Source organism: Echiichthys vipera (assembly GCF_963691815.1).
Source record: "Echiichthys vipera genome assembly, contig: SCAFFOLD_110, whole genome shotgun sequence".
NCBI lineage: Eukaryota > Metazoa > Chordata > Actinopteri > Perciformes > Trachinidae > Echiichthys > Echiichthys vipera.
In genome coordinates, this window is record NW_028154883.1 from 30,001 (window position 1) to 42,500 (window position 12,500).

General features: G+C 58.6%; 1 protein-coding gene across 1 annotated transcript in view; it reads left to right on the forward strand.

Annotated features, from left to right (window-relative positions):
- The window catches only part of LOC310966246 (A-type voltage-gated potassium channel KCND2-like), a 24,060-nt gene that overhangs the window by 10,134 nt on the left and 1,426 nt on the right, over positions 1-12,500 (forward strand). Inside the window, exon 2 of the mRNA XM_083940826.1 lies at positions 7,989-8,151. Coding sequence (XP_083796952.1) covers positions 7,989-8,151 — 163 coding nt within the window. The remainder of the gene's footprint in view (positions 1-7,988; positions 8,152-12,500) is intronic.

Here is a 12,500-nt window from a genome sequence, read left to right on the forward strand (position 1 = left end):
TTAGTGTGTTACAGTGTGTGTTAGTGTGTTAGTGTGTTAGTGTGTTACAGTGTGTGTTACAGTGTGTGTTAGTGTGTTAGTGTGTTAGTGTGTTACAGTGTGTGTTAGTGTGTTAGTGTGTGTTAGTGTGTGTTAGTGTGTTACAGTGTGTGTTAGTGTGTTAGTGTGTTAGTGTGTTACAGTGTGTGTTAGTGTGTTAGTGTGTGTTAGTGTGTGTTAGTGTGTTACAGTGTGTGTTAGTGTGTGTTACAGTGTAATGTTGTAAACGTTTCTCCTGCAGAGCTTCGTCACTAACACGATAAAAAGCTTCAGCAGCTGCTCGCTCTTATTTTTAGCCTCATTCAGACACACACACACACACACACACACACACACACACACACACACACACACACACTGTAAACAGGACGTCCTCTCATCACGAGCTGCTTCTCTCTGTGGAAATAAAACACAATCAGCTTTTTCTTTTTTCACGTTTGAGTTCAGCGACAAAAAACAGGAAACACACAAACTCATGAGCCGGTCACAGAACCAGAACCACTGTCAGGGCTGATGTCACTGCTTCAGACCGACCGATGGGCGGTTCTGAAGGACGTCAGGGTCCCAGTTCAGACCGATGGGCGGTTCTGAAGGACGTCAGGGTCCCAGTTCAGACCGATGGGCGGTTCTGAAGGACGTCGGGGTCCCAGTTCAGACCGATGGGCGGTTCTGAAGGACGTCAGGGTCCCAGTTCAGACCGATGGGCGGTTCTGAAGGACGTCAGGGTCCAGTTCAGACCGATGGGCGGTTCTGAAGGACGTCAGGGTCCAGTTCAGACCGACCGATGGGCGGTTCTGAAGGACGTCAGGGTCCAGTTCAGACCGATGGGCGGTTCTGAGAACACGGTTTACACCAAGTTAACTCTCTGACACGTTAACTTTCATTTCACCTGAGGGACGGACGTTAAAGTGCTGAGTCGTGTCAGTGAGGACGGACGTTAAAGTGCTGAGTCGTGTCAGTGAGGACGGACGTTAAAGTGCTGAGTCGTGTCAGTGAGGACGGACGTTAAAGTGCTGAGTCGTGTCAGTGAGGACGGACGTTAAAGTGCTGAGTCGTGTCAGTGAGGACGGACGTTAAAGTGCTGAGTCGTGTCAGTGAGGACGGACGTTAAAGTGCTGAGTCGTGTCAGTGAGGACGGACGTTAAAGTGCTGAGTCGTGTCAGTGAGGACGGACGTTAAAGTGCTGAGTCGTGTCAGTGAGGACGGACGTTAAAGTGCTGAGTCGTGTCAGTGAGGACGGACGTTAAAGTGCTGAGTCGTGTCAGTGAGGACGGACGTTAAAGTGCTGAGTCGTGTCAGTGAGGACGGACGTTAAAGTGCTGAGTCGTGTCAGTGAGGACGGACGTTAAAGTGCTGAGTCGTGTCAGTGAGGACGGACGTTAAAGTGTTGAGTCGTGTCAGTGAGGACGGACGTTAAAGTGCTGAGTCGTGTCAGTGAGGACGGACGTTAAAGTGCTGAGTCGTGTCAGTGAGGACGGACGTTAAAGTGCTGAGTCGTGTCAGTGAGGACGGACGTTGAAGTGCTGAGTCGTGTCAGTGAGGACGGACGTTAAAGTGCTGAGTCGTGTCAGTGAGGACGGACGTTAAAGTGCTGAGTCGTGTCAGTGTGGACGGACGTTAAAGTGCTGAGTCGTGTCAGTGAGGACGGACGTTAAAGTGCTGAGTCGTGTCAGTGAGGACGGACGTTAAAGTGTTGAGTCGTGTCAGTGAGGACGGACGTTAAAGTGCTGAGTCGTGTCAGTGTGGACGGACGTTAAAGTGCTGAGTCGTGTCAGTGAGGACGGACGTTAAAGTGCTGAGTCGTGTCAGTGAGGACGGACGTTAAAGTGCTGAGTCGTGTCAGTGTGGACGGACGTTAAAGTGCTGAGTCGTGTCAGTGTGGACGGACGTTAAAGTGCTGAGTCGTGTCAGTGAGGACGGACGTTAAAGTGCTGAGTCGTGTCAGTGTGGACGGACGTTAAAGTGCTGAGTCGTGTCAGTGTGGACGGACGTTAAAGTGCTGAGTCGTGTCAGTGAGGACGGACGTTAAAGTGCTGAGTCGTGTCAGTGTGGACGGACGTTAAAGTGCTGAGTCGTGTCAGTGTGGACGGACGTTAAAGTGCTGAGTCGTGTCAGTGAGGACGGACGTTAAAGTGCTGAGTCGTGTCAGTGTGGACGGACGTTAAAGTGCTGAGTCGTGTCAGTGTGGACGGACGTTAAAGTGCTGAGTCGTGTCAGTGAGGACGGACGTTAAAGTGCTGAGTCGTGTCAGTGTGGACGGACGTTAAAGTGCTGAGTCGTGTCAGTGAGGACGGACGTTAAAGTGCTGAGTCGTGTCAGTGAGGACGGACGTTAAAGTGCTGAGTCGTGTCAGTGAGGACGGACGTTAAAGTGCTGAGTCGTGTCAGTGTGGACGGACGTTAAAGTGCTGAGTCGTGTCAGTGAGGACGGACGTTAAAGTGCTGAGTCGTGTCAGTGTGGACGGACGTTAAAGTGCTGAGTCGTGTCAGTGAGGACGGACGTTAAAGTGCTGAGTCGTGTCAGTGAGGACGGACGTTAAAGTGCTGAGTCGTGTCAGTGTGGACGGACGTTAAAGTGCTGAGTCGTGTCAGTGAGGACGGACGTTAAAGTGCTGAGTCGTGTCAGTGAGGACGGACGTTAAAGTGCTGAGTCGTGTCAGTGTGGACGGACGTTAAAGTGCTGAGTCGTGTCAGTGAGGACGGACGTTAAAGTGCTGAGTCGTGTCAGTGAGGACGGACGTTAAAGTGCTGAGTCGTGTCAGTGAGGACGGACGTTAAAGTGCTGAGTCGTGTCAGTGAGGACGGACGTTAAAGTGCTGAGTCGTGTCAGTGTGGACGGACGTTAAAGTGCTGAGTCGTGTCAGTGAGGACGGACGTTAAAGTGCTGAGTCGCGTCAGAGGGTCGAGCGTCGACGTAGAGGGACGAGCGCCGACGTAGAGGGTCGAGCATCAACGTAGAGGGTCGAGCACAGACGTAGAGGGTCGAGCGTTGACGTAGAGGGTCGAGCGCAGACGTAGAGGGTCGAGCGTTGACGTAGAGGGTCGAGCACAGACGTAGAGGGTCGAGCGTTGACGTAGAGGGTCGAGCGCAGACGTAGAGGGTCGAGCGTTGACGTAGAGGGTCGAGCACAGACGTAGAGGGTCGAGCGCCGACGTAGAGGGTCGAGCGTCGACGTAGAGGGTCGAGCACAGACGTAGAGGGTCGAGCGCCGACGTAGAGGGTCGAGCGTCGACGTAGAGGGTCGAGCACAGACGTAGAGGGTGGAGCACAGACGTAGAGGGTCGAGCGTCGACGTAGAGGGTCGAGCACAGACGTAGAGGGTCGAGCACAGACGTAGAGGGTCGAGCGCCGACGTAGAGGGTCGAGCACAGACGTAGAGGGTCGAGCGCCGACGTAGAGGGTCGAGCGCGGACGTAGAGGGTCGAGCGCCGACGTAGAGGGTCGAGCGCGGACGTAGAGGGTCGAGCATCAACGTAGAGGGTCGAGCACAGACGTAGAGGGTCGAGCATCAACGTAGAGGGTCGAGCACAGACGTAGAGGGTCGAGCGCGGACGTAGAGGGTCGAGCGCCGACGTAGAGGGTCGAGCGTCGGCGTAGAGGGTCGAGCGCCGACGTAGAGGGTCGAGCGCCGACGTAGAGGGTCGAGCGCCGACGTAGAGGGTCGAGCGTTGACGTAGAGGGTCGAGCATCAACGTAGAGGGTCGAGCACAGACGTAGAGGGTCGAGCGTTGACGTAGAGGGTCGAGCGCCGACGTAGAGGGTCGAGCACCGACGTAGAGGGTGGAGCGCCGACGTAGAGGGTCGAGCGTCAGCGTAGAGGGTCGAGCACCGACGTAGAGGGTCGAGCGCCGACGTAGAGGGTCGAGCGTCGACGTAGAGGGTCGAGCGCCGACGTCTTCTTCTCTGTTGTTTCTTCTTCTCTGTTCTTTCTTCTTCTCTGTTCTTCTTCTCTGTTCTTCTTCTTCTCTGTTCTTCTTCTCTGTTCTTCTTCTTCTCTGTTCTTCTTCTCTGTTCTTTCTTCTTCTCTGTTCTTTCTTCTTCTCTGTTCTTCTTCTCTGTGTTTTAAGGACACGCAGGGAGTCGGTGGTTCGTGTGTTAGTGTGTGAGGTCCTGAGGGTCCTGACCTCTGACCCTCATTACTGTACCTGAAAACACACTTAACGGTCATTTAACGGTCAATAAGCCGATCACAGTTACTGCTGCAGTCCGTCAGTCCACCTGGAGTCCGTCAGTCCACCTGGAGTCCACCTGGAGTCCGTCAGTCCACCTGGAGTCCGTCAGTCCACCTGGAGTCCGTCAGTCCACCTGGAGTCCACCTGGAGTCCGTCAGTCCACCTGGAGTCCGTCAGTCCACCTGGAGTCCGTCAGTCCACCTGGAGTCTGTCAGTCCACCTGGACTCTGTCAGTCCACCTGGAGTCTGTCAGTCCACCTGGACTCCGTCAGTCCACCTGGAGTCCGTCAGTCCACCTGGAGTCCGTCAGTCCACCTGGAGTCCGTCAGTCCACCTGGACTCCGTCAGTCCACCTGGAGTCTGTCAGTCCACCTGGAGTCCGTCAGTCCACCTGGACTCCGTCAGTCCACCTGGAGTCTGTCAGTCCACCTGGAGTCCGTCAGTCCACCTGGAGTCTGTCAGTCCACCTGGACTCCGTCAGTCCACCTGGACTCCGTCAGTCCACCTGGACTCCGTCAGTCCACCTGGAGTCCGTCAGTCCACCTGGAGTCCGTCAGTCCACCTGGACTCCGTCAGTCCACCTGGAGTCCGTCAGTCCACCTGGACTCCGTCAGTCCACCTGGAGTCTGTCAGTCCACCTGGAGTCTGTCAGTCCACCTGGACTCCGTCACTCCACCTGGAGTCTGTCAGTCCACCTGGAGTCTGTCAGTCCACCTGGAGTCTGTCAGTCCACCTGGACTCCGTCAGTCCACCTGGACTCCGTCAGTCCACCTGGAGTCTGTCAGTCCACCTGGAGTCCGTCAGTCCACCTGGAGTCTGTCAGTCCACCTGGAGTCCGTCAGTCCACCTGGACTCCGTCAGTCCACCTGGAGTCCGTCAGTCCACCTGGACTCCGTCAGTCCACCTGGAGTCCGTCAGTCCACCTGGAGTCTGTCAGTCCACCTGGACTCCGTCAGTCCACCTGGACTCCGTCAGTCCACCTGGAGTCTGTCAGTCCACCTGGACTCCGTCACTCCACCTGGAGTCTGTCAGTCCACCTGGAGTCTGTCAGTCCACCTGGACTCCGTCAGTCCACCTGGACTCCGTCAGTCCACCTGGAGTCTGTCAGTCCACCTGGAGTCCGTCAGTCCACCTGGAGTCTGTCAGTCCACCTGGAGTCCGTCAGTCCACCTGGACTCCGTCACTCCACCTGGAGTCCGTCAGTCCACCTGGAGTCCGTCAGTCCACCTGGACTCCGTCCCCTCGCTCCCGTCCCCTCTCTCCCGTCCCCTCGCTCCCGTCCCCTCGCTCCCGTCCCCTCTCTCCCGTCCCCTCGCTCCCGTCCCCTCTCTCCCGTCCCCTCGCTCCCGTCCCCTCGCTCCTGTCCCCTCGCTCCCGTCCCCTCTCTCCCGTCCCCTCGCTCCCGTCCCCTCGCTCCTGACCCTCTCTCCCGTCCCCTCGCTCCCGTCCCCTCTCTCCCGTCCCCTCGCTCCCGTCCCCTCGCTCCTGTCCCCTCGCTCCCGTCCCCTCGCTCCCGTCCCCTCGCTCCCGTCCCCTCGCTCACGTCCCCTCGCTCCTGCCCCCTCTCTCCCGTCCCCTCGCTCCCGTCCCCTCGCTCCCGTCCCCTCGCTCCCGTCCCCTCGCTCCCGTCCCCTCGCTCCCGTCCCCTCGCTCCCGTCCCCTCTCTCCCGTCCCCTCGCTCCCGTCCCCTCTCTCACGTCCCCTCGCTCCTGCCCCCTCTCTCCCGTCCCCTCGCTCCCGTCCCCTCGCTCCCGTCCCCTCGCTCCCGTCCCCTCTCTCCCGTCCCCTCGCTCCCGTCCCCTCTCTCACGTCCCCTCGCTCCTGCCCCCTCTCTCCCGTCCCCTCGCTCCCGTCCCCTCGCTCCCGTCCCCTCGCTCCCGTCCCCTCGCTCCCGTCCCCTCGCTCCCGTCCCCTCTCTCCCGTCCCCTCGCTCCCGTCCCCTCTCTCACGTCCCCTCGCTCCTGCCCCCTCTCTCCCGTCCCCTCGCTCCCGTCCCCTCGCTCCCGTCCCCTCGCTCCCGTCCCCTCGCTCCCGTCCCCTCGCTCCCGTCCCCTCTCTCACGTCCCCTCGCTCACGTCCCCTCTCTCACGTCCCCTCGCTCCCGTCCCCTCGCTCCCGTCCCCTCGCTCCTGCCCCCTCTCTCCCGTCCCCTCGCTCCCGTCCCTTCTCTCCCGTCCCCTCGCTCCCGTCCCCTCGCTCACGTCCCTTCTCTCCCGTCCCTTCTCTCCCATCCACTCGCTCCCGTCCCCTCGCTCCCGTCCCCTCTCTCCCGTCCCTTCTCTCCCATCCACTCGCTCCCATCCACTCGCTCCCGTCCCCTCGCTCCTGTCCCCTCGCTCCCGTCCCCTCGCTCCTGTCCCCTCGCTCCCGTCCCCTCGCTCCCGTCCCCTCTCTCCCGTCCCCTCGCTCCCGTCCCCTCTCTCACGTCCCCTCGCTCCTGCCCCCTCTCTCCCGTCCCCTCGCTCCCGTCCCCTCGCTCCCGTCCCCTCGCTCCCGTCCCCTCGCTCCCGTCCCCTCGCTCCCGTCCCCTCTCTCACGTCCCCTCGCTCACGTCCCCTCTCTCACGTCCCCTCGCTCCCGTCCCCTCGCTCCCGTCCCCTCGCTCCTGCCCCCTCTCTCCCGTCCCCTCGCTCCCGTCCCTTCTCTCCCGTCCCCTCGCTCCCGTCCCCTCGCTCACGTCCCTTCTCTCCCGTCCCTTCTCTCCCATCCACTCGCTCCCGTCACACTCTACAGTAATCTATAATGAATGTGGCTCCTCATTTAGAGAGAGAAGCATTTTTCTCTCACATTCTTCTAAATAGCTTTTTATTAGTGTGTGTGTGTGTGTGTCTGTGTGTGTGTGTGCGTGTGTGTGTGTGTGTGTGTGTGTGTGTGTGTGTGTGTCTGTGTGTGTGTGTGTGTGTGTCTGTGTGTGTGTGTGTGTGTGTGTGTAGCAGCTATTTGTCGGGCACTTCCTGTTAATGGCGTTGGCGCAGCAGCGAGGCTTCGGTCACATCGATAAATGATTCAGACTCAGAACACGACATGAATTTACTTTATGAAACGTTAAACATGTCAACACACACACACACACACACACACACACACACAGGGACACACACACACACACACATACACACACAGACACACATACACACACACACACACACACACACACACACACACACACACATACACACACAGACACACAGGGACACACACACACAGACACACACACACACACACACACACACACACATACACAGGGACACACACACACACACACACAGGGACACACACACACACACACACACACACACACACAGACACACGTGTCTTCAGTCCAAGGTGACAGTAAACTTTGTGTCAGTGACTGATCACTTTGTCTCCTCCTTCAAAGAGTCACAGCGAGTGTGTGTGTGTGTGTGTCCCTGTGTGTGTGTGTGTGTGTGTCCCTGTGTGTGTGTGTCCCTGTGTGTGAGTGTGTGTGGGTGTGTGTGTCTGTGTGTGTGTGTGTGTGTGTGTGTGTGTGTGTGTGTGTGTGTGTGTCTCCCCCCTGTGGCCTGTAAACGCTGATTCAGCTCTTTCTGTGTCTCACCTCCACCCGTCTGTCTCACCTCCACCCGTGTGTCTCACCTCCACCCGTCTGTCTCACCTCCACCCGTCTGTCTCACCTCCACCCGTGTGTCTCACCTCCACCCGTGTGTCTCACCTCCACCCGTCTGTCTCGGTGTCTCACCTCCACCCGTCTGTCTCGGTGTCTCACCTCCACCCGCCTGTCTCGGTGTGTCCCCTCAGGTACGGGGACATGGTGCCAAAGACGATCATGGGGAAGATCGTGGGCTCCGTGTGCTCCCTGAGCGGCGTGCTGGTCATCGCTCTGCCCGTCCCCGTCATCGTGTCCAATTTCAGCCGCATCTACCACCAGAGCCAGAGGGCGGAGAAGCGGCGCGCGCAGAAGGTGAGACGCCGAAGACCGTCCCAGTGTCCTCGTTCTGTCCCAGTGTCCTCGTGTTGTCCCAGTGTCCTCGTTCTGTCCCAGTGTCCTCGTTCTGTCCCAGTGTCCTCGTGTTGTCCCAGTGTCCTTGTGTTGTCCCAGTGTCCTCGCTCTGTCCCAGTGTCCTCGTGTTGTCCCCGTGTCCTCGTTCTGTCCCAGTGTCCTCGTTCTGTCCCAGTGTCCTCGTGTTGTCCCAGTGTCCTCGTGTTGTCCCAGTGTCCTCGTGTTGTCCCAGTGTCCTTGTTCTGTCCCAGTGTCCTCGTTCTGTCCCAGTGTCCTCGTGTTGTCCCAGTGTCCTCGTGTTGTCCCAGTGTCCTCGTGTTGTCCCAGTGTCCTCGTTCTGTCCCAGTGTCCTCGTGTTGTCCCTGTGTCCTCGTTCTGTCCCAGTGTCCTCGTGTTGTCCCAGTGTCCTCGTTCTGTCCCAGTGTCCTCGTGTTGTCCCAGTGTCCTCGTGTTGTCCCAGTGTCCTCGTTCTGTCCCAGTGTCCTCGTGTTGTCCCAGTGTCCTCGTGTTGTCCCAGTGTCCTCGTTCTGTCCCTGTGTCCTCGTTCTGTCCCTGTGTCCTCGTGTTGTCCCAGTGTCCTCGTGTTGTCCCAGTGTCCTCGTTCTGTCCGTGTCCTCCTGTTGTCCCAGTGTCCTCCTGTTGTCCCAGTGTCCTCGTGTTGTCCCAGTGTCCTCCTGTTGTCCCTGTGTCCTCGTGTTGTCCCACTGTCCTCGTTCTGTCCCAGTGTCCTCGTTCTGTCCCAGTGTCCTCGTGTTGTCCCAGTGTCCTCGCTCTGTCCCAGTGTCCTCGTTCTGTCCCTGTGTCCTCGTTCTGTCCCAGTGTCCTTGTGTTGTCCCAGTGTCCTCGTGTTGTCCCTGTGTCCTCGTTCTGTCCCCGTGTCCTCGTGTTGTCCCAGTGTCCTCGTGTTGTCCCCGTGTCCTCGTTCTGTCCCCGTGTCCTCGTTCTGTCCCAGTGTCCTCGTGTCGTCCCTGTGTCCTCGTTCTGTCCCCGTGTCCTCGTGTTGTCCCAGTGTCCTCGTGTTGTCCCCGTGTCCTCGTTCTGTCCCCGTGTCCTCGTGTTGTCCCAGTGTCCTCGTGTTGTCCCCGTGTCCTCGTTCTGTCCCAGTGTCCTCGTGTTGTCCCAGTGTCCTCGTGTTGTCCCAGTGTCCTCGTGTTGTCCCTGTGTCCTCGTGTTGTCCCAGTGTCCTCGTTCTGTCCGTGTCCTCCTGTTGTCCCTGTGTCCTCGTGTTGTCCCCGTGTCCTCGTTCTGTCCCCGTGTCCTCGTTCTGTCCCAGTGTCCTTGTGTTGTCCCAGTGTCCTCGTGTTGTCCCTGTGTCCTCGTGTTGTCCCCGTGTCCTCGTTCTGTCCCCGTGTCCTCGTTCTGTCCCTGTGTCCTCGTTCTGTCCCAGTGTCCTCGTGTTGTCCCAGTGTCCTCGTGTTGTCCCTGTGTCCTCGTTCTGTCCCAGTGTCCTCGTTCTGTCCCAGTGTCCTCGTTCTGTCCCTGTGTCCTCGTTCTGTCCCCGTGTCCTCGTGTTGTCCCTGTGTCCTCGTTCTGTCCCAGTGTCCCCGTGTTGTCCCAGTGTCCTCGTGTTGTCCCAGTGTCCTCGTGTTGTCCCTGTGTCCTCGTGTTGTCCCAGTGTCCTCGTGTTGTCCCCGTGTCCTCGTGTTGTCCCAGTGTCCTCGCTCTGTCCCAGTGTCCTCGTGTTGTCCCAGTGTCCTCGTGTTGTCCCAGTGTCCTCGCTCTGTCCCAGTGTCCTCGTTCTGTCCCAGTGTCCTCGTGTTGTCCCTGTGTCCTCGTTCTGTCCCAGTGTCCCCGTGTTGTCCCAGTGTCCTCGTGTTGTCCCTGTGTCCTCGTGTTGTCCCAGTGTCCTCGTGTTGTCCCCGTGTCCTCGTGTTGTCCCAGTGTCCTCGCTCTGTCCCAGTGTCCTCGTGTTGTCCCAGTGTCCTCGTGTTGTCCCAGTGTCCTCGCTCTGTCCCAGTGTCCTCGTTCTGTCCCAGTGTCCTCGTGTTGTCCCTGTGTCCTCGTTCTGTCCCAGTGTCCTCGTGTTGTCCCAGTGTCCTCGTGTTGTCCCAGTGTCCTCGTGTTGTCCCTGTGTCCTCGTGTTGTCCCAGTGTCCTCGTTCTGTCCGTGTCCTCCTGTTGTCCCTGTGTCCTCGTGTTGTCCCCGTGTCCTCGTTCTGTCCCCGTGTCCTCGTTCTGTCCCAGTGTCCTTGTGTTGTCCCAGTGTCCTCGTGTTGTCCCTGTGTCCTCGTGTTGTCCCCGTGTCCTCGTTCTGTCCCCGTGTCCTCGTTCTGTCCCTGTGTCCTCGTTCTGTCCCAGTGTCCTCGTGTTGTCCCAGTGTCCTCGTGTTGTCCCTGTGTCCTCGTTCTGTCCCAGTGTCCTCGTTCTGTCCCAGTGTCCTCGTTCTGTCCCTGTGTCCTCGTTCTGTCCCCGTGTCCTCGTGTTGTCCCTGTGTCCTCGTTCTGTCCCAGTGTCCCCGTGTTGTCCCAGTGTCCTCGTGTTGTCCCAGTGTCCTCGTGTTGTCCCTGTGTCCTCGTGTTGTCCCAGTGTCCTCGTGTTGTCCCCGTGTCCTCGTGTTGTCCCAGTGTCCTCGCTCTGTCCCAGTGTCCTCGTGTTGTCCCAGTGTCCTCGTGTTGTCCCAGTGTCCTCGCTCTGTCCCAGTGTCCTCGTTCTGTCCCAGTGTCCTCGTGTTGTCCCTGTGTCCTCGTTCTGTCCCAGTGTCCCCGTGTTGTCCCAGTGTCCTCGTGTTGTCCCAGTGTCCTCGTGTTGTCCCTGTGTCCTCGTTCTGTCCCAGTGTCCTCGTTCTGTCCCAGTGTCCTCCCTCTGTCCCAGTGTCCTCGTTCTGTCCCAGTATCCTCGTTCTGTCCCAGTGTCCTCGTTCTGTCCCAGTGTCCTCGTGTTGTCCCAGTGTCCTCGTGTTGTCCCAGTGTCCTCGTGTTTTCCCCGTGTCCCCGTGTTGTCCCAGTGTCCTCGTTCTGTCCCAGTGTCCTCGTTCTGTCCCAGTGTCCTCGTTCTGTCCCAGTGTCCTCGTTCTGTCCCAGTGTCCTCGTGTTGTCCCAGTGTCCTCGTTCTGTCCCAGTGTCCTCGTTCTGTCCCAGTATCCTCGTTCTGTCCCAGTATCCTCGTTCTGTCCCAGTGTCCTCGTGTTGTCCCAGTGTCCTCGTGTTGTCCCAGTGTCCTCGTTCTGTCCCAGTGTCCTCGTTCTGTCCCCGTGTCCTCGTTCTGTCCCAGTGTCCTCGTTCTGTCCCAGTGTCCTCGTTCTGTCCCCGTGTCCTCGTTCTGTCCCCGTGTCCTCGTGTTGTCCCAGTGTCCTCGTGTTGTCCCAGTGTCCTCGTTCTGTCCCAGTGTCCTCGTTCTGTCCCAGTGTCCTCGTGTTGTCCCAGTGTCCTCGTTCTGTCCCAGTGTCCTCGTTCTGTCCCAGTGTCCTTGTGTTGTCCCAGTGTCCTCGTGTTGTCCCAGCGTCCTCGTGTTGTCCCTGTGTCCTCGTTCTGTCCCAGTGTCCCCGTTCTGTCCCGGTGTCCTCGTGTTGTCCCTGTGTCCTCGTGTTGTCCCAGTGTCCTCGTTTTGTCCCAGTGTCCTCGTTCTGTCCCTGTGTCCTCGTGTTGTCCCAGTGTCCTCGTTCTGTCCCAGTGTCCTCGTTCTGTCCCCGTGTCCTCATGTTGTCCCAGTGTCCTCGTTCTGTCCCAGTATCCTCGTTCTGTCCCAGTGTCCTCGTGTTGTCCCCGTGTCCTCGTGTTGTCCCAGTGTCCTTGTGTTGTCCCGGTGTCCTCGTGTTGTCCCCGTGTCCTCGTGTTGTCCCCGTGTTGTCCCCGTGTCCTCGTGTTGTCCCAGTGTCCTCGTTCTGTCCCAGTGTCCTCGTTCTGTCCCCGTGTCCTCGTGTTGTCCCAGTGTCCTCATTCTGTCCCAGTGTCCTCGTTCTGTCCCAGTGTCCTCGTTCTGTCCCTGTGTCCTCGTGTTGTCCCAGTGTCCTCGTGTTGTCCCTGTGTCCTCGTGTTGTCCCAGTGTCCTCGTTCTGTCCCAGTGTCCTCGTGTTGTCCCAGTGTCCTCGTGTTGTCCCAGTGTCCTCGTTCTGTCCCAGTGTCCTCGTGTTGTCCCAGTGTCCTCGTGTTGTCCCAGTGTCCTCGTTCTGTCCCAGTGTCCTCGCTCTGTCCCAGTGTCCTCGTGTTGTCCCAGTGTCCTCGTTCTGTCCCAGTGTCCTCGTTCTGTCCCAGTGTCCTCGTTCTGTCCCAGTGTCCTCGTGTTGTCCAGTGTCCTCGTGTTGTCCCAGTGTCCTCGTTCTGTCCCAGTGTCCTCGCTCTGTCCCAGTGTCCTCGTGTTGTCCCAGTGTCCTCG